The sequence below is a fragment of the Microtus pennsylvanicus genome, chromosome 7, assembly GCF_037038515.1.
Source record: "Microtus pennsylvanicus isolate mMicPen1 chromosome 7, mMicPen1.hap1, whole genome shotgun sequence".
Taxonomy (NCBI): domain Eukaryota; kingdom Metazoa; phylum Chordata; class Mammalia; order Rodentia; family Cricetidae; genus Microtus; species Microtus pennsylvanicus.
Window position 1 is genome coordinate 46,141,382 of NC_134585.1, and position 21,241 is coordinate 46,162,622.

Consider the following 21,241-nt stretch of genomic DNA (forward strand, 5'->3'; position numbering starts at 1 on the left):
GGAGGCTGCTCATTCATTTCCAGGCCACACACACACCTGAAATAATTACACAGAAACTATATTAATTATAACACTGTTGGCCAGTAGCTTAGGCTAGTTATTAAGCAACTCTTACATCTTAAATTAACCCCCCCCTTTTATTTTATTAATCTGTGTATTTGCCACATGTCCATGGCCTACTGGTAAGATTCCATCTGTCTTATCTCCTTCGGTGGCTACATGGCAGCTCCTTGACTCTGCCTTCTTTTCTCCTCTGTCTGCTTGGAATTTTTGCCTTGCTCTATTCTGCCCTGTCATAGGCCAAAGCAGCTTTATTCATTAACCAATAGAAGCAGCACATATACAGAAGGACCTCCCACACCAGTACCTGAGCACTCACCTCGTCTGGGTTAAGCTATTTGGGAGGGCATGCAATAAAAACTGAGGTGATGGGATTCCCTGCCTTCTAGGCGGCGATGTCCCTCTGTGTGGAAATGATAGCACATTTAGATAGAAGTATGGAACTTCTGCCTGTGAAAGAGTGACCTTCTCTTGGAGTAGCCAAAGGCCTTGCAGAGTGTTCACAGTTGAGGGGCAGCGTGATGGATGAGAGAGAAAGATATTGACAAGTTGTGGGGAGTAGCAGAGGAAGGGGGATGTATGAGTAGAGTCTTTGGGCTTGAGCCAAGCTTATTATTGTAAGGAAAAAGCAGGCAGTTGAACTGGATGGCGGTCAGGAATGTAGAGCAAGGTCATAAGGACCAAAAATCAATCCCTAATTTTATTCGTTCTTTCTCTACCAACTTGATAGAGCACGCATAGGCATGAACACAGATGGATGAAGACTTTGTACATAGCTACCTATAAGAAGTAAATGATACCTAACTATAGAGTAACAGCAAGTCCTTGTCTCCTTAAAGGAGACGATTGGCCCCGCAGAATAGGCTAAGGGCAGTCATCTGTCCCTGGCATGTCCAAGCAGCCATCTTTCACTTGTCTCCACACTGATTTGGGTGTAACCTGGTACATCCCCACTTCCTGCATACAACTGTCTGCCCTCCATGTTGGAGGAGAACCCATAACTTCAGAGCCTCTGGGGAAGTGTCCTCCTGCGTGTCTCTCAGAGTGTTTCTTGGTCCTGACTGTGCATCTGTGGCGTTTGAAACAATGCAATCGAGATGGCCGCCACCCCAGTCTGTAGTATGCAGCTGAGGAACTGCACATAGCCATGGCTATATAGACAAGGGATTTGGCTCGGGGTGTGGGATGTAACCAGCAGAGTCAGCATTTGAACATGGGCAGTCAATTCCTGCATCTCAGCTTCAAGCCCCCACATTTGGTCATCTCACCCTGCTGTAAAGGGCCCCAGTCCTGATTTGACTACTAGAAACCAGATTGGGACCACAGCCATCTAAAGATAGCTTTCATAAAAACCAAACCAGTATGGTGGGGTTTCAGAGGTCCGTTCCCTGCTCAGTAGAAGGGTAGGTGTGAAATTAGCAGCTGGAATCTACTGTTTCGGAAACTTCAGGGCTGCTGTCCAGGGTGCAGACAACTGAAATGTCTGGGAAGTCGGCTTCAGGGCCTTTAAAAACTGTGACTGTCCACAGAGCTGGGAGTCCAGAACTAAATCAATACATGAACAAGTGAATGGCAGAATGGTGTGTGCTGCCCATGGTCGACACAGCTCGCTACATTCTGTCTGCAGTCAACACAGTGTAACCATCATTTGGGGCCCAGATTGCTTTGCTCTTTAGTGCAGGTCCTGGGAGGGGTAGATCAAAACTGGTGCTTTGGGGTAGGTGAAAACCCTGTATCCTGGAGTAGGAGGACTGACTTAAAGGGATGGGCCCCAGGGCAGGGAACAGCCTCTTCCTGTTCCTTTTGATGTGGCCAAGAAAGTAAATAGGAACTTTTCTCCTTTGTTTTCCAGGTCACAGCCAAGACTGCCTTCCTATTTATCTTACCTCAGTATAACATTAGTGTGCCTACAGCAGGTAAGGAAAGCCCGGCTCTCCATCTCTCCAGTCCTCGTAACCCTGACACCGTGAAAAACTTCTCTTTTGTGCTCTACCTGGGACCTCTTAGATATTACCCCTCGGACTCCTGTGTTTAGGTGGCTGGGCGCTTCCTTCTGTTCTCCACTGAAGGACCAGGAGAAAAGTACTGCCCCATGGGGTGCTAAGTGTGCCTCTGGCTCCTTCCTTTCCCACCTCTGACCACTGATCAAGAACATGGCTTCCTATTTAAAGTTTTCCACAAGGGAAGTGGGTCACATGTTGTACTTCTATGGAATACATGGTGGGAAGGGAGCTCTGTATTGTGACTGGGGTGAGATTAGGAGTAAACCATGTCTTCACATAGGGCCATTTCATTAAGGCCACTGACCATAATTGTCACATCACAAACTGACCTGCATCCAGTGTTTGCAGGGACAGCAGAAGGCCTAGCCGCCGTGGTTCCAAGTACCACGTTATCTGCGCTAGCCCGCGTTCAGCCTAGCTTTGGTGCTCCAGCTTAAGGAGTAGCGCTGCTGCACAGAACGGAGCAGGGAGAGAGTGGGAGGCCCGTTCTAAAATTGCTAAATTGCTGCTCTATTCCAACCAGTCACTGGCCCAGGGGTTGCTGTGAACCCAGAGTGCCTGCCCAGCTGCCTTCACCATCACTGTGACCAAACCTAACAGAACGAACCTAAAGAATGAAAGGGTTATTTGAGCTCACAGTTTCAGAGGGTTCCTTCGTGGCCACGTGGTTCTGCGTACTTGAGCCACAGTGGTGGCAAAAACATGCAGCAGAGAAGAGCTGTTCAGCCCGTGGCATGAAGGAAGCAGAGAAAGGGTGAATACAGGAAGGGGCTGGGGCAAGATACCTGCAAGGGTGCACACCCAGGAATCTGCTTCTAGGAAAGCCTCTGCTCACCATTTCCCAGTGAGGCCATCACATTACGACTGCATCAAGGGCGCATTGAATAGGTCTAATTCGGGAGCAGGAGCCGTGCTCTCCCAGCTTCCAGGTGTTTCTCCACCTGTTCAAGTAGATGGTCAGGTTAAATCAGCACCTTGCTGGAGTTGTTATCCCTTGATACAAGAGCGTCAGAAAATATTTCTTCCTCTGTATGAACCCCGCACCTTTTAAATGTTGGCAGCTAATTTTGTAAATGCCACAGAAAGTCAAAATGCAGGAATGTCAGCAGAAACAAGTCAGCTGGCCAGGATCAGCTTTGGGGCCATGTTTCTGCAGCCTTCGGGTTTTGGGGACTCAGCCTTGGAATCAGGTTTTCCTCCCTCTTACCTGTAAGATACTAAGGGCCCCTGGAGGAAGGAAGAAGGGAGTTTTGCTTGCCGAGTCTAGGTCTCCTCTCATCATTTGGTGTTAGGGGAATGGTCTTGACTTTTATGTCAGGGTGCTTTATCTTACTCCACCAGGTGTACCTCAAGGATTTGGATGGTGGGGGAGAGTAAATGGGGTGACTCTTTAGCCCATGAAAGGGTAGCCATGAATTTCGCCTGCTCTCATCCCTGCAGCCAATGTAGTCAGACACTGAGAGAATCCTTGCATCTGGGTAGATACTACAGTTCCCTTTCTGGAAAGTCCAACTGAGAGACTATGGTAAGAGAGGAAGAACGTTCTTCACTGTGGGAATAGAAACTTGAGAGCATCTCTCAGCATGGGGATCCAGGACATACCATGGCCAGACACGCGTGTGTTCCAGTGCACACTTCAGTACTGGTGGGCACAATGAATTTTGTTGCTCAGTCCCGTGTGGTCCAAGACCAAAGCTAGGTTTCCTTCGCTGCTGTCGCCTGTCAGTTGTGATATACACACACAGCCAGTTGTACTTCCAGTGAGCAAGTTAAATATTTAGTTTCTAAGATGTGGTAGAATAGGTGTGCATAGTAGTTTTCCCTAGTAGCTGGGTACGTTCCACGGTATCTAGCCCCAAGTTTATTGTATCCGGTTTTAGATGTATGGTTGTATTAAGTACATTTACATTGTGCTGCTTTCTATATCGAGAACTCTTTTCATCTTGCAGAACTGAACTTTTAATCCTTAAACAATAACTCCCTATAGCAACCACTTTTCGCTATGAACTTGTTGCCGTAAGTAACTTATATGCATAGAAGTTTTGTGTGTGTGTGTGTGTGTGTGTGTGTGTGTGTGTGTGTGTGTGTGACAGAGAGAGAGAGAGAGAGAGAGTATATGTTTAGATTTTTGCGACAGGGTCTCCCACAGTTTTAAGCCAGGCTGACCTTGAACTCAAGGCAGTCTTCTGGCTCAGCTTTCCAAGTGCCGAGAATACAGGGGAGTCAGCACACCCAGTCATAGAATCATATAGTATTTAACCTTTGGGTACTGGTTTGAAATGTAAATACATGCCCCGCGCCCATCTCAAATGCATTTACACAAGCATTATATAAGTCTTAGAGAAAATGTATACAATATAGACAAGAAGATAGCAATCGCGTATGACCCCATCACTCAGCAAGAACTTCCGTTCAGTTCAATACTGATTCATACCATGAATGTGATGGAGCCTCCCCATGTGATAAGAGTTGCTGTACTGTGACATTTTGAAAATCTTTAAACTGAGCAACTAGTGTACCCTGCCTTCTTTTGTCCCCTCCCTTCCTTTCATCTGCTCCTCCCCCCCTCTTGCACCCCTTTTCTTTCTTCTTCTGGAAGAGGGCTCTTAATGAAGCTGGCTTGGGTGGGAACATCCGATTTTTCCTTTTCCTTCTCTCCTGAAAGTTACACACAATTTTAGGCGTTCCCTTAGCCCCATTGAGCTATGAGATAACGTCTTTTCTCAGAATGACGAGAAAGAAATGTGGCCTCATGACAATATCCCACAACTGCCACCCACGCTTGTTCTCACTGCCTCCGGTTTTCCTTCTCTCCTAATTAAAAACATATTATCTCCTGTGTATGGTGGGTCTCCCTGTATGTGTGTCTGTGTACCATGTATGTGCAGTGTCCTCGGAAGCAAAACACCGTCGGATACCCTGAAACAGGAGTTACTGACAGTTGTGAACTGCCACGTGGGTGCTGGGAATTTAACCTCAGTCCTCTGGACAAGTCACCCATGCTTCTAATCCCTGAGCCATCTCTCCAGCCCGAATTATTATTTATAAAATTAGCTTCTCATGGGCTTCATTAGCATTATCACACATTTGTGTCATTACGCTTTGTTCTTACGCATCCCTCTCTCCATGATCTCCCCCCATGCAATGCCTTTCTTTTCTTGTTCCCCTCCCTTGTCACCACAGACTCCCTTTCCTGGAACAGGTATTATATTACTTCTTTCTGCTTTCATAACACACACGCAAACACACATGCCTATGCAAGTTTAAATATAGATTCCTTGAAATTGTTTTGTTTTATTTAATTTTTAAAATTTTTAAATTTTATTGTTGTTGTTGTTTTAAGACAGGGTTTCTCTGTAACAGCCCTGGCTATCTGCTCCATAGACCAGGCTGGCCAGAAACTCAGAGAGATGTGCCTGCTTTTGCTTCCCAAGTGCTGGGATTAAAGGTGTTCACTACCGTGCCTGGCCTGTCTTGTTTTATTTAACCTAATCTTCAGCTCTGTCTATTTTATTGTAAATATCCCGATTTCATTTGCTTTATGGCTAAATAAAATTCCATATTTACTTTGCTCATGTATCTGTTGATGGACATCTGTGCTGGTTCCATTTCTTAGCTATTCTACTGCAGCAATTTAACATGGATGTGTCATGGTCAGTAGTGGGATGCTGACAGGGAGTCCTTTGGCTGTGTACTTCCAATAGCTGCATGGATTGCGTTCCCAACAACACTGCCCTTGCCAGCGTTTATTCTTTGTTTTCTCCACCATAGCCATTCTGACTATCATGGTGGAGTCTCAAATCAGCTTTAATTTGAATTTCCTTAGTGGCTCAGGATGTTGAACATTTTCTCAAATATTTTTTCCTTTCGTGATTCTTCCTTTGAGAGCTGTCTGTTTAGTTCATGGGCCCATTTCTGATTGGATGGTTGGGGTGGGGTTGGATGTTTAATTTTTGCAGTTCTTTCTTTATCCTAGATATTAATCCCATGTCTAATGCATAGTTTGCAAAGGTCTTTTCCCACTCAGAAGATTAATTTGAGACAGGGTTTGACTAGGTAGCCCTGACTGAGCTGGAACTCACTAGACTCAGTAAGCCTTGAACTTGCCATCATCCTCCTGTCTCTGCCTCTCTGGTGGTGGGCTTACAGGTAGGCACTAATGCAACTAACTGGTTTTTTAAATTGTGTTGCTGTAGCAACACAAAAGTAATAAAACTGAACATGCATGTGCCTAAGGCATCCTTTTAACTCCTTGTTGGGGACGTTAGACAGTAAGCAATGCCTCAATTATCCACTTCACAGTCAGGAAGACAAATGTAGACCGTTTCAGGCTAGGCCCAAGCCAGAGCTGCCGGGCATAAAGAACTTCCTATTGAGTCTTGGGAGTGCGCCACCATCATGGGTTCATTAGTTTAATTAGTTAATTGCTCACTCTAGACAAATATTTCTGTGTCTCTCGTATGCTGGCCCTAGTTGTAAAACAATTTGAGGAAGATATGGGTAATAAGTAAGCAGATAATTATAATTGCAATAGGGTCGTGAGGGAAATACACAGAGCTACAAGGTGAAGAAAAAAAATAATAAAAGCCCAGTGACGTGTCCTTCCAGAAGGCTGACTTTATCGTGGGGATGGAGAACATGGAATTGTGAACATAGAAGTTGGGGCAGCCCTAGCGGAGGGGTGTCAATGTAGAACTCTCTAGAGAGAAACAAATGCCGAGAGTGTGCTAGTGGCTGAGTGTAGCCACTGAGCCCAGAGAATCCCAGGGTTGGCTGCTTCCAAGATGTGACTGTTGAACTCTGCTCCTGGAAACCTCTTCTGGGTTTGTGTGCCCTGGGTGAAGGTCCATTAGAGTGCCTACCAGATGGAGGGCTTCCGGGACTTTAGAAAGGGCAGAAAGGATGGTTCAGTTGTCTCTCTCACGTGGAAATCTTACCATTTGGGGCTATTTGAAATGTGACCAGCCCGGCATGGTAATGCCTGTTTGCCTGGCTTGCAGGAAAGCAAGCTTCTCACGGGACAAAGCCATTTGACAATAGCAGGTTTGTTAAGGTTATGATTTCTAAATCCCTACTCATAAATCTTCTTAGGGGCTGAAGTGCTTATAAATCTATCCTCCCCTCTTCCCTTTGGTATAACCAGAGAAGCTCTGTCTTCTAAAATCTCCTCTTCATAATGTATATGTCATGAGGTAGTGTTTAAAGTTGGATTCTGGTAAAGTGGTAGCCTTGTATTTCAACAGTCTCAGAGCCCCCTCTTCCCTACCCCATTGAACCAACTCCTTCTTTAGCCTCTCAAGTACTGGGGGAGAGATGTGTGCTCCCAGGCTCAGTGCTCATTTGTGAATCCCTGGGTTGTCCTGGCTGGGGTTTCCAGGAACTCAGCGCATCCATGATGTTGAAGAGGCTCTTTCTTGATCCGTCTTCCCTACTGCACTGGTTTTTCCTGCTCTCTTGTCTCCATCTTCAAGAACCCCATTCCTCTCATGAGTAAACCTAGCTGCCTAATCACGAGTCATTTATCGTCGCTCAGTTTGGAGTCTTGACAGCTGAGATCCATGGGACTCGGGCCTCTGTCCCTCTGAAGGTGTGAGGGGAGATCGGTTCCCAGCTTCGTTCCACATCAGTTTGACGTGCCCATCCCGCCTGTGTTTTTCAGCCTCTCAGAATTCCTTAGTCCATCAGTTATCATTAACGATGATGTAAAGACATCAGTAAAGGGCCTGTTTTCAAATGAGGTCACATCCTAGCGTCGTGGGAGCTAGTATATCAAAGTATGAATTCTAGGAGAGACACACATTAACCCGGACCACATTCTCGTTGCAAGATAGACTAGTTGCAAATTGATGGTTTTGTTGCATTGTGATGAGCAAATGAGGCTCCTGCAGAGGTGACCACAACAGTGACTGGGAGAGGCTGCAGTGCCTGTTATGCTGACATTCTAAAGATTGACATTAAGATTGACAGTGATAGAACAGGAAGTTCCGCCCCCCCCCTTCAAAACCAAATCCCAGCTTTTCTTGCAACTTCAATTTGGCATCCTGTCAGAGTTGCCAAAGTTTGCAAACACAAAAGCCGGGACTATTTGAATTCCACATAAACACATTTCAAAACTATAGCTCAAGTAATGCACAGAACACAAATGCAGAAAACATAGTTATGACTATAGTAAATTAAAGTGTTTTGTAGGAAATTAAAGTGTTTTGTAGGAAATTAAAGTGTTTTGTGGGAAATGGGGTCTTGTTGGGTAGCTTTGACTGGCCTGGTATTTGATCACCCTTTAGTCCAGGCTGGCTCAAACTCACAGGAATCCTCTTGCCCCAACCTTCCTGGTGTTGAGATTGCAGATATCTGTCACACACCCAGCAGAGATCAATCATTGTTTATATGAAATTCAAATTTAACTCCATGGCCTGGATTGTTTGTTTTGGTTTGGTTTTTGTTTCCTAATCTTAACTTCATTAGACAGTTTGAGTATGACTTTCCATGTAGAATTCCACAAAGTATCTGTTATCATGGTCAGAAAGATATAGACTAGAAGAGGTCGGAAAATAACAGAGGTTTGTTTTTTCCTATAGGTGACTCCTGACCTGGTAGCCTCCCTTCTCACATAGAATAATTGAGCTTCTGGGTCTCAGCATTCTTTTTTTTTTTTCATGGTTATTCGGGTTATGTCTCTGAACTGCTAAATGTTTTTGACAAACTGTTTAACATCTGGGGCACATCCTTTGCAAAACGGGGACTGATGGTCATTGCCTCAACTCCAGGTCCCCTGAAGTATTTGTAGCATAGATTTTCTATAAGCTAAGACCTTTAGTGTGACCTGGGGAACTCATTAGAAACGCAGACACTGAGCCTCCTTCTATGGCAGCACCCACCTTTAGCAAGATCCCCAGTGAAAACCATGGAGGAGACTGTGCCCAGTAACGCTGGATAAGTCGGGTGTAGATAATGCAAAGTAGCCTTTCAAATGCTCCTGTGCTCGCTCTCAGTGGTGATATGGGGAGAGCCATTAAGTCTAGTTACTCGTTTGGCTCTTTCATTTCTCTTTCAGTTTTGGTTTTCCCACATAAGTTAATTACTTCCCTACTGCTGTGAAGAAACACCACGGCCAGGAAGAAGAAAGTTTATTGGGAGTTTGCTTATAGTTTCAGAGGATTGGAGTTCATGATGGGACTATGGCAGCATGCAGGTGTGGTGCTGAAGCCTGTAGCTGAGAACTTACACCTGATCCACAAGTGATGGCAGAGAGAGAGAGGGAGAGAGAGAGAGACAGAGACAGAGACAGAGACAGAGAGACAGAGAGAGCTAACTGGGAATGCTGTGGGCTTTTGGAACCTCAGAGCCCACCCCCAGTGACACACCTTCCCAACAAGACCACACCTCCTAATCCTTTTAAATAGTTCCAGCAACTGGGGACTCAGCATTTAAATATATGAGCCTATGGGGACCATTCCATTAGAACGACCACACTATAACTCTTTAATGGGGTTGGGGTGGAAGAGGTGGCGACTGTGACTGAGTAGATTTGGCTTTCAGCTGGGGCTACAGGTTCCCAGAAGTCATGAACACATATGTGGTAAAATGTATGTGCCACATACTTTTTTATGCCAACTTGACACAAGCTACAGTCATCTGAGAGGAGGGAACCCCAATGGAGAAATTGCTTCTGTAAGATAGGGCTGTGAGCAAGCTTGTAGGACATTTTCTTAATGAGTGATGGATGTGGGAGGGCCCAGCACTGTGGTGCTGCCACCGTTGGGCTGATGGTCTGGCCTGTTGTAAGAAAGCAGGCTGAGCAAGTCATGGGGAGCAAGCCGGTAAGTGGCACTCCTCCATGGCCTCCAGGTTCCTGTCCTGTTTGAGTTTTGCCCTGACTTTCTTTAATTACTGTTTTCTGTAGTGGTGTGGAAGTGTAAGCAAAATAAACCCTTTCCTCTCCAAGTTGCTTTTGGTCATGGTGTTTCATCACAGCCATAGAAACCCTGGCTAAGATAGGGTAAGGGAGTCCTGGTAGCTTTGAAAGACCTGAGCCTGCCTGCTGCCCTCCTCAAAGAGCTACAAGGCTGGTACAGAGGGGTCTCTTCCAGAGCAGGGCTGATTTTACAATGGCTAAGGTGATAGATCCATCCTTCCGTGCTGCCCATTTCTGCTGGTTTGATCACTAGTATGTACCATGTTGTGTTTTGCAGTAGGAAGAGGTAGAAAGCCCTGGAACCTCCTACACTGTACCTTGACTGTTGTTTTCCAGCCCTTTCTGGAAAGAGACAAACTGCCCATGAAAACAGCCTCATTCAGCCCAAGGCTTTTGCGGGGGGGATCTGAACGACTCTTGTTTTTTCTGCTGGCCAGCAGGCATTACTGTTGTCTCCTGCCTGTGTCATACACTTGAAAGCTTGGCCTCACATATCACACCAAGCCCTGCGGTAAGATGAGCTCAGCAAGAACAGAAAAGGGAAGGACAGGTGGGCAGCAGTGCCTCTGGAGCTGCTTAGAGTGAATGCACTCCAGCTGGGACCTGTGACCCTTCCAGCTGGGGCTGGGGGTGGGCGTGGCCTGGTCCTGTCATAGTGGGCGGAACTGGGCCCAGAGACTTGATTGATGTTCTCAAGGATGACCAGGAAGGGCAGAGAGAGACTGGGAGACTGGGGTGTCTGTACCTCATACAGAGCCCTAATGCTCAGAAAGCTGTAGAAAGGCTGGGTTTGTCATGTAGAGATGCCAACTTTTGAGACTCGGAGTTGGCTTTGTCCTCACCTTGTGCAAAATGACTACCAAGACCACTTTTGGCTCAGGGTCCCTCTGAATGAAGAGAAAAAACTAAAGCAAGTCCCCCACTGTGTCAGCTATGGGAAGCCTCCTCCCAGGAATTATGGTCATGTCTGGACTTGATTTTCATTTCAATAACTAAAATTTAGCAAGCAAAACAACTCTTCAGAAGACAGAACAAATCATAAGCACTCCGCTTCGTGATGCTTCAGACACTGAATACGTACGTGTAGATGTTGCTATGTCACCTTCCAGGAGACACATCATTCTATCCAATTCCCTATTTACAGCCTAGAGATCCACGCCAGTGGTTCTCAACCTATTAATACAGTTCCTCATGTTGTGGTGACCCCTAGCCATAAAATTATTTCCATTGCTACTTCATAACTGTAATTTTGCTGCGGTTAGGAATCATAAGGTAAGTGTCTGATATACCACCCTGGTGAAAAGGTCATTTGACCCCTAAAGGGTGTCAACCCACTAGTTGAGAGCCGCTGGTCCCTGCCTTTCAGTGTGGCTCTTCTGCAGGCTTAGTTAGCAGAATCTCTGAGCTGCTGTGTTGACTGACTTGGTGCTTGAGATGGATGGGAACACTGTTATCTGACTGTTTCCTTCCTCTCCGTACCCCTCTGACATGGACCCCACTGCTCAGTGTAATATAATTTTGGTTTTGTGGTCTTTCCTTCCCTGTTTCTCCAGATTGGAACTTTCTTATGGTTTCTTATGCAGTCAAGCTGGGATATTTTCTTTTAGTCAGTTGTTTTTACAACAATAATCTTTTTGCCCTTCAAATTAACACTTTTTTTTTTTGGTTTTTTTGAGACAGGGTTTCTCTGTGGCTTTGGAGCCTGTCCTGGAACTAGCTCTGTAGACCAGGCTGGTCTCGAACTCACAGAGATCCGCCTGCCTCTGCCTCCCGAGTGCTGGGATTAAAGGCGTAGGCCGCCATCGCCCGGCAAATTAACACGTTTGTTCAGAATGTTATTTTTACGTGAGTAAAAGCCCTGATTAACTTTTTAAATTTCACACGTAATGAAAAACTCTACCTTTTGTTGCTGCTGCTGTCCCGTGTGATGCTCAAGAAGTGACTTTTTCTACCTGACTCTTGGTGGTCTTTGCCTGAAGTCTGTCCCCAGACATGATGTTCTGCATCGTGATAGTCTCCTGAATGGCACGTCGTGTCCAGGATGTCACAGGAAGCCCCTGGCTGTGGATCAGAGGGATCAGAAGTACATGCCTGATGCTGAGGAGTCCTTGATAGATTTCCTTCCAGCCTTCCAGAAAGTGCTGGTTCTTAAAGGAGACAACCCAGCAGCCGTGACCTTCTACTCCTGAACCCTCTAGAATCTTCTCTCATCATCACTACCTCTTTTTATGCTATAGAAAACATCCTTTGTCTTCTTATGTTGCTATCACATAGAAGAAAATAGATTCCAGAACATGCACTAAGAGACCGAATGGTAGTCAGCCAAGTCTTTCTTTCATTTGGTGACCCTTGTGTAGAGAGAGAATGTGTTTCTTAAGGCTGTGGTTACAAATACCATAAGGCCCAATTCTGGGGGCTAGCAATCTGAATCCATGCTACCGTCAGCGGTGGTTCCTCCTGCACCTGCCAGGGAAAGAGCCCTTCTCATTGGCTTTCGGATGTGGATGGCTGCTACCTCCTCACCTCTTCCTGTATTCCTCCTGTGTGTCTGTCTCTGTGTCGCTACTTCCTAGGTTTTTGAGGGCATAATTATATTGAAATGAGTCCCCTCCCTAATGACCTCATTTTAACTTTTCACCCCCGCATAGATCCTGTTCCAAGTAAAATATTATTGTGAGGTATTCGGGACTCCAGCATAATTTTTGGAGGTGAAGGACACAGTTTAACTCATAGCTGTGTGTATGTATATCCATGTGTATGTGCACACATGCAGTCTGAGAACCGTTTTGATGCTTATAATGATGATACCAATCGCCTTCATCTTCCGTGATGGGAGGTCAGAATCCTGCTCCTGAAGGCTGTGTGTGTATCCCTGCATATATTCTAGAGCTTTCTCTCTCCTGCCATCTCAGGGAGTAGACGAAGCCTTCAGGACTGAAGGAATGTCCTGTACCTCTAACATCTGAAGGGCAGTCAGAGAGGCCTAGTGGGGAGAGGATGGGTTTGGCCCCTGGCTTCTGCGGTTGTGGCCCACTCTAGCTACAGATCACTTGAGTAGAGTCCCTGCTGTCTCTGAGCCACAGCTGCCATGTCAGTAAACAGGGATAATACTCGGGATCACAGCGAGGCATAAGTGATGTCATTTACCAGACACGCTCGGTGTAGAGCCTCGCTAATAAAGGGCTTATAATCGCCACTTGCGGTATTTATTCTAAATGAGTACATAGGACTGTTCTGTTCATCTTCTTTCTGTGGGAAAGGGTAATAATAGCTCCATATATTTGCACAGCACTTTACAGTTTTATAAGTTCTTTGTCTATTTTATTCTTAGAGCTTTGTGGTGAAGGATAGTTTTGTTTTATTTTTAGGGTCTTTTGCATATTTACTTTTAGTTATGTGGATGTATGAGAGGTGGAGTGGGGGTATACACACGGGTGCTGTGCCCAGGAACTCCAGAAGAGAGTTTTAGATCCTCTGGAGGTGGAGTTTCCGGTGGTTGTGAGCATCCGATGTGGGTGTGGGAACCAAACTTGGGTGTTCTGCAAGAGCAGCAATGCTCTAACCACTGCACTATCGCATCAGCCCTGACTTTTTTTTGTTGTTGTTGTTGCCGTGGAGGGTGCCATGTTGCGTGTGCAAAGGTCAGAGGACCACTTGGAGGAGTCAGTCCTTACCTTTTCCTCCCGATCCATCTCACCTACTTTATTTATTGCTGGATGGGGTGGAGATAAGGTGTCGTGTCCCACACAGGCCCTGAATTCCTCTGTTCCTCCTGCCTCTGTCTCCCAGACTGAGAATGACAGGCATGCAACACCAGGACCCAGCAGGCAGTTTGCTTTAGCCTCACTGCCCACCTGGGTGACTGAGTCAGAGAGACGTGGATACATGGTGGCAAAGAGCAGCTTTAGAAATGAGCTTTAGACTTTTTCGTGCAAGGCCTTTCATGAAAGAGTAAAATAAAATAAAGCAACAAAGTGAAACATACCCCCCCTTCCCGTGGCTCTGCAAAGACACCTCAAGTGTAGCCTCTTGGGGCTCTTTCTCTAAGTAGCCCTGATGCATTGCAGTTTGAGCCTCCCTTGCTAAGTTAATACTTGGGGCCAGGGTGATCCAGATTTTTAGTGTCTTCGGTTTAAGGAATATTTGCATGTATGTATTAAGAAGTTTCAGGAGGGGACCTATGTCTGAACTAGACTCCATTTGTGTCTTCTATTTAGCTCTCATTCTCGGAGAGTGATTTTGCACAGTATTTCTAGTGTGCTTGAATTTTAACTGCAGTCTCACGGGAGCTCAGGCATGGAATTTTCCAAATGTGGCTTTGTGTCCATACTTAAAATTTTTCAGATTGCGGACTTGTGTATGGAGAATACTCAGCCTGTGTATCTATGCGTCATTCCCTATGGATGAAAACATCGCAATGCTGTTGTACTTTTGAAAGCACCGCTCTGGTTTGTAACCAGGAGCATATGCCCTGCTGACCATGGGGCAAGTACTAGCTAGAGGGTAGTAAGTTCCCAGAAGTAGAATTGTCATATCAAAGGCTCAGTGCCTTTGTAACCTCAACAGCAATGGCCACATGACCCTCCGTGAAGATGGTACTACTGTGCACTCCCACCAGCGCTGTGCGAGCAGAGATTTCCCCACGGCCTCAGCAAGGCTGCATTGTTAGAATTGGGACTTTTGCCCATCTGGTCAGGTATGAAGTGTTATCTCAGTGTGGTTTTCATTTACATTTTTCTGGGTAGAGCTGAGCATCATTTTCAGTTCCTAAGAGCTGCCTGGTTTCCTTTTTCTGTGAACTGTCTGTTTGTACACTTTGCCCATTTTTCTGCTGAGTCTTGATCTTTCGTCTAAGTTCCAGGAGCTTTTTACATTCTGGCAAGATGAACCATTTGTCTGAGAACTGGAAACATTTGCCCCAGGTGGTTGTTTAATGCTTTTCCTTTATTTTCTTTTAATTCTGTCTGTCTGTGTCTGTCTGTCTGTCCTCCCTCCTTCTCTCCACCACACGCTCCTCCCTTTCTTTCTCTTTAGCAGGACTAAGGCTCAAGCATCCATGCTCAACCTCCGACCCACATACCCAGCCCCAGCCCCATTTGCCTCTTGATTTTGCTTACTGTAAATTTTCTCATGTTCATATTCTTGATTTTAAAATACCGGAAAAGATCTGAAGCAATATGGGACCTGTCAGCACAGAAACCCATAGAATGTCAGTTCTGGGAAGGGGTCAGGGGACAGCCAGGCCACAGGTTGCAAACTGGTGGCTTGTGGTTGGAGTTTTCCTGCAGATACATTTTCTTTGGCTTATTCAGTGTTGACCCACGCCATGTTTAAACTTTTTTGAATTCGTCTCCGGTATTGTAAAATCAGATGGTCTCTGGTTTGAAAGTACCGGGAATTGGCCAGCACTGGGCTGTGCCTTTCCCTTGACAACAGTGAGAAAGAGGCAGCCTCCATCTCCTCCCCGCCTCGAACGTGCTCAGATCTCCTCTCTCCCGGTCCTCCCCACCCCAAACGCATGCTCAGTCCTCTGCTCTCCGTCTCCTCCCGGCCCTGACCGCATGCTCAGTTCTCTGCTCTCCGGTTCCCCCCTCCTGGACCCCTGAAACAGACAGTGCCCATCACTCACCATTTATTCAGCCCCATTTCACTGTGTGCTTCCTTTTCCACCAATGAAAAGGAGGTGGCTCTTTTGTGAACTTGTTTCCTTCCCTAAGTAGACATGTGACAGATAGGCCGAGATGGCGATATGGAAAGAAAATTAGGTAAGAGCCTATCTCTTGTTTGAAATGCAGAACACTGGCTGCTTCCTGCAGGTCTCCATGTGGGGAGTATGTACTTAACCCACCAGGACCTCTTTGCTTGCTGAGCTCTGGAGACAATTTGCTGTGACTCTTGACTGTTGACATCACTGATTTAATAGCCTAAAGATGTTACCCTTCTAGAACCATACAGTATGCCCCTGGCAACACTGCCTTTCATGAGAACCATGGTCTGCAGGGACCAGTCTAACTTGGATAATTTTTTTAAAACAATTCTTTTTTTTTTAAAGGTTTTTAAATTTTATGTGTATGAGTATTTGCCTGCCTATTTATGCGCCACATATGTGCAGTACCCACACAGGCCAGATGGGGGGGCATTGGAGCCTCTGGAACTGGAGCTAGACGTGGTTATTATTAGCCACCATGTGGGCGCATGGAACCAAACCTGGGTCCTTAAAAACAGCAGCAAGTCCTCTTGACCTTGGGACCATCTCTAGCCCCAGAGCTGTTTTTGATGTGTAACTCAACAACTGATTTTAAAATACTTTTAAAAAGTCAAGTATGCGTTTGAGCAAAGCTCCATTTTCCATAGCTCTATAGAAAGTAGGAACCAGGCCAGGGGGTGGTGGCGGCGCATGCCTTCAATCCCAGCACTCGGGAGGCAGAGACAGGCAGATCTCTGTGAGGTTGAGGCCAGCCTGAAAAGAAAGAAAGTAGGAATCAGAGCATCTTTTTCTTCCTCTAATCAAACAGAAAGTAGAAAAGGAAGAAAGCAACAGAGCTGATATGTGACTCGGAGGACCTTTGGAGAATCTGGGTGTGATGTTGTTCCTTACGATTGTCGACTCAAAGGAGCAACATAGTGCTGGCAAAATTGAAGCCAACGCGTGGTGGAGTGGGGTTGACCTTGGCATAGCATTAGGAGGCTGGGCCAGCTGGGACTCTAGAAACTAAAAGAGCTGAGAAATGTCCACATCCCTGCAGCCACCGTCCTTGCTCAACTCCTGACATAATTTTAAGGTTCCATTATGTAGCATAATGCTCCTTGAAGAATTCTGAGGCGGTGAGCCGGGGGCTACAAAACACAGGTGAAGTCCTGAACCTGCAGCCAGCCCAGCATGCTTTGTCTGTCCCCATTGTTGCACTCCCACCCTAGAGCAGAGGCCCTGTCCCTGTCCCACCATCTGGAGACCCACCTACTGACTGACCACTGTCTCCCTGCCACCCTTGTGACTGTATGGCCAGAAGTGGATCTATTTAAGACTTCTGGGGCTTCCTGCTGCCTTAAGGAAGTCCACAGAATTCACTGTGGTCTATAAAGGCCAAATGTGGGTTCCCACCGTGCAGCCCCCACCTCTGACCCCAGCCTGAGTCTACTTAAGCTTGCATTATTCCTGGCCACTGCTATTCTGTTGTATTTTAGTCTGTATTTCTTCTCGTTCTGTCCTGAGTGACTGTCTTTATCCTTTCTCTCTGTAAGAATTTGACAGTCCTAGGGAGCCTGTACCAGTGGGATCAAATATGTCTTACCATTTGGTGACTGCCATATGTTACCCGACATAATGTCACTGTTAAGGCACGTGTCTGGATTTCCTTTCTTTGAAGGCTGAGAAGTATTTCAGTGTGTGTACACGCCACATTTTATCTATTTATCCCTTGATGGACACTTGAATTCTTTCTACATTTTTCCCATCCTGAGTACCGCTTTGCATGTGTATGTACAAATATTACTGATGTCTTTGCATTGGGGAATACTTGCATATATGTACAAATCTCAAGCTGGAAGAGGAGCCCGTGTCTGAAATAGATTTCCTGTATGCTTTATACTTACTTTTCATCCACCAAAAGTGATTTCGTACAGTATTTCTCATGTTGTTTTCTTTGTGTGTGGATGGGTATGTATTTGTGGGTAGGTATGTTTCTCAGTGTGCCTTGGGGTCAGAGGTCAGCTTTGGATATCATTCCTCACGAGCCTGAGACAGTCTGCTATTGGCATGGAAGTGCAAGCGGGTTAGATTGGCTCATCCACCCATCTGGCTCTTCCTGCCTCCCCGACGCTAGGATTACAAGTACATGCCACCATGCCCAGCTTTTCATGTAGGTTTTGAGGGTAGAACCCAAGTCCTTATGCCAGAAATGCTTTGCCAATTGAGCCATCTCTCCAGCCCTGAAGTCCTGTTTTCAATTCTTTTGTGTTTATACTCAGTGGTAATGCTGGGACCTATGCTAATTATTATTTTAGGTTTTCCGAGGACCTACCATGCAATTTTCTGTAGTGGCAGTGCTGAGTTACAGTCCCACCAGTGAGGCACATGGTTCCTATTTCTTCACATCCCCAGCAACACATTTGATTTTCTTTAATTGTGGCTAGCCTCGTGGGGAGGTCATTGTGATGTGCATTTCCCTGATGCTCAGCGATGTTGGACACCATTTTCTAGGACTGCAGGCATGCGTATACCACCACACTGGTCATATTTCACTAATTTTAGACCATGCTAACTTGGTTGAATGTGGGTCCCAGTTTCCCTAAGGTGATTTTGATCATGAAACTTTGCACACTCTTAGTTCTTTCTGTAGTTCCAAAATATGGCTTAGTTTTGCTCCCCCTTGCTCCTCATTTATGAAGGAGGAAGGGAAACAGAGCCTAGTCCTACAGATGATAGAGCAGAGATGGGGGTTGGTGCTCTCTCTGTCTCTCTCTGTCTCTCTCTCTCTCTCTCTTCTCTCCCTCCTTCCCTTTCTCCCTCCCTCCCTCCTCCTTCTCCTCTTGTCACTGTTGGATGGATTAACACTTCCTGCTCATCCCTTCTCCATCCTTGGATGCCTTTCTCTGCCTTACCTCCTGCCTGGATTGGCTCCTGTGCTTCCTCAGCTGGATCCTGGCGTATCTTCATGAAAGTGTCCTTACCCGTAGGCCTGTTTTTTTGTTCACTGCTTCTCAGCACAGTTTCCATAATACAAGTTTCCCCCGTGGCTGCTTAGTTCAAGTTCTTGGATGTTTCTCTATTTCTTTCAGGGTAAAGACCACACCACTCCCATGGCACGTAGGCTGCCCGTGGTAACCCTTGTCACTCACCCTTATCTTGAGCACCTTTCCTGAGCTCTGGGCTTGGAATGCCCAGACAATGTACCCAGATTTCCATAACTTCCTGGTCTTCTTGGCCAATAAGACCCAGTACCTGCACTCCAGCTGCAACCCACCCTTGCCTGCTGCGCCCTCTGCCTACCTCTCGGCAGTGGGCCTGATTATAGTGTAACTGTTCCCTTCTCCACTCCCAGTTGGATTTGGCCCCCAAGAGCAGAGACTTAACATTAGCCCAGTGCCTTTCACAAAGGTAGGTATTTGTAGAGAGGTGGAGAGAGATAAATAAGGAAAGTGTGAGATTTCTAGATCTTGCCTCTGTCCTAGACACTGCCCTCTGTCAAGTCCTCCCAGCCCAGGGAGGCTGAAGTTAGCAGGAACTCCCATAGTGACCCAGTTCAAAATTGCTTCTTTCTCTGGCCACCGTGAAGCAAGCTGACCCTGGCCTACCTTCTGGTAAATGCATCCCAGCAGAGATGACTCATCTGTGTGTGACTCAGGCTCAGCCGCACAGCTGGAAGGGCAGCCAGCACGTCCACAGGGGAGGGCAGTCACAGAGCCAGAGCCCCAGGCAGGCGGCATGTGCCAGCCAGCCAGCCTCCTGCAACCTTGTGCCTGCTCACCCGAGCAAGCCTATAAGCTGTCCTCTCTCAGCTGGCATAGCTGCCCTGGCTTCTGCTGAGCAGGAGGCTGAGGCAGGAGGATTGGCACAAGGTGGAGGTCTACATAGCAAGGCCCTGACTGTAAAAACAAACAATTCTTCTGCCTGGTTTAATAATTTAATAGAACAGTCCACCATCTGCTGGAAGCCTGCTACGATTTTAGGTTCTGTGCTGTAGACCTTTCCTTGTTTAATCCTCACAGTAGCCCAGCAACAGAAGTAATAACAAATATGTACCAAATGCGCGTACACACACTACACATGCGCACATGCTTGCACCGCTCATGCACACATGCATACTCATGCACATAAAAATACCCGAACACAATCCTCATGTGCGCGTGCACACAAAGGCACGCACAATGTGCCACACTTACTGTGTTAAGTACTTTTCTCAGTGTGGTGACAGCCTAGCTGGTTCAAGAAGAGAGGGTCTGTTTGGGCTCACAGTTGGAGAGCACAGCCTATCCTGGCCGGGAGGACACAGTACGGGACTTTGCAGCAGCCGCTTGCATTGTATCCACAGTTGGGAAACACAGAGGCAGGTGCTCAGCCGGCTCTCTCCTTTTATTCCGTTCCTGAGATTGTGCCGTCTCCATGCACGGAAGGTCTTCCCTCTCCAGTTAAACATTTCTGGGAGCACCTTCAGAGTAGATCCAGAAGTGTGTTTCCATGGTGATTCTAAATTCAGGCAGGTTGTCAGAATCATCGCACGGTACTTACCATGAATTCATTTATTTTTTATAATACTCTGTGATACCGGAGCTCTTATCCTTACTTCCAGCATAGAAACCTGAGGCTCCGAAAGAGACCTGACAGACAGGTGCCTCATAGTGGTGTAGGAAGGACAGAACTATGACATATGGAGAAAACTGAGACCCAGAGAGGTTTGTCATTTACCCAAGACACATGGCCAGGCACTGCCTTTCTGCCTGTTCTCTAGAACCATGCAGACATCACCACATGGACTCAGTTCTCCATGGCCCTCCCTTGGGTGCTTCCCAAGGACTGAGTCCAGAAATAAGGCGCAGGGTGCTGGGGCAGAAGCTTTCTTCTGAACTTGGGTGCAGAAGAGGAGGGGTACTAAGAGAGTGCTGTGTTCTCCATCTCTTTCCCCTTTGTTGGGGTCTCAGAGCATCTCCTCACCTGGGGCATGCTGACAAGATCCCTTTTATCCCACAGACAGCGAGACAGTCCACTACCACTATGGCCCAAAGGACCTGGTCACCATCTTGTTCTACATCTTCATCACCATCATCTTGCATGCTGTGGTACAAGAGTACATCTTAGACGTAAGTCACAAGTTTGTATTCTGGGGTCAGAAGCTGGGCAGTCCTTTAGGATGGTCTGCCTTACCTTGAAGAAAAGCACAGCCCTGATTCATTCTGTCTACTAACTTAGATCCTCTGGTTGCCAGAGGCTAGACTCCGCCACTGCTCTGTTTCTGTCCTCTTTCTCAGATTTTTTTAGTTCATATGCGGGGCAACAGTTCATAATGGGGCAAGCTGTCTCGAAGACAGCATGAGCATATCCTCGGGATCCTTCAAACACAGCATGACTGGAAGATGTTTTCTTTCCACAGAAGCTAACGGTCCAGACACCTACTGCTTTCTCAGAGTGCTTACCTGAAACTCAGCACCGTAGGCACTCAATAGGCTTAAACTAAATAGGCTGGGCTGTGAGGAGCGGGAACTACTAACTCTTTTGTAAAGGGGAGGCACGGGAGCGTGGAATCTGTCGGGGATCCGCATGCTCACT

General features: G+C 46.6%; 1 protein-coding gene across 1 annotated transcript in view; it reads left to right on the forward strand.

Annotated features, from left to right (window-relative positions):
- Tram2 (translocation associated membrane protein 2) overlaps window positions 1-21,241 on the forward strand; it is a 75,168-nt gene that overhangs the window by 38,033 nt on the left and 15,894 nt on the right. The window contains exons 2-3 of the mRNA XM_075980642.1: window positions 1,913-1,976; window positions 20,666-20,775. Of these exons, the coding sequence (XP_075836757.1) occupies window positions 1,913-1,976; window positions 20,666-20,775 (174 nt within the window). The remainder of the gene's footprint in view (window positions 1-1,912; window positions 1,977-20,665; window positions 20,776-21,241) is intronic.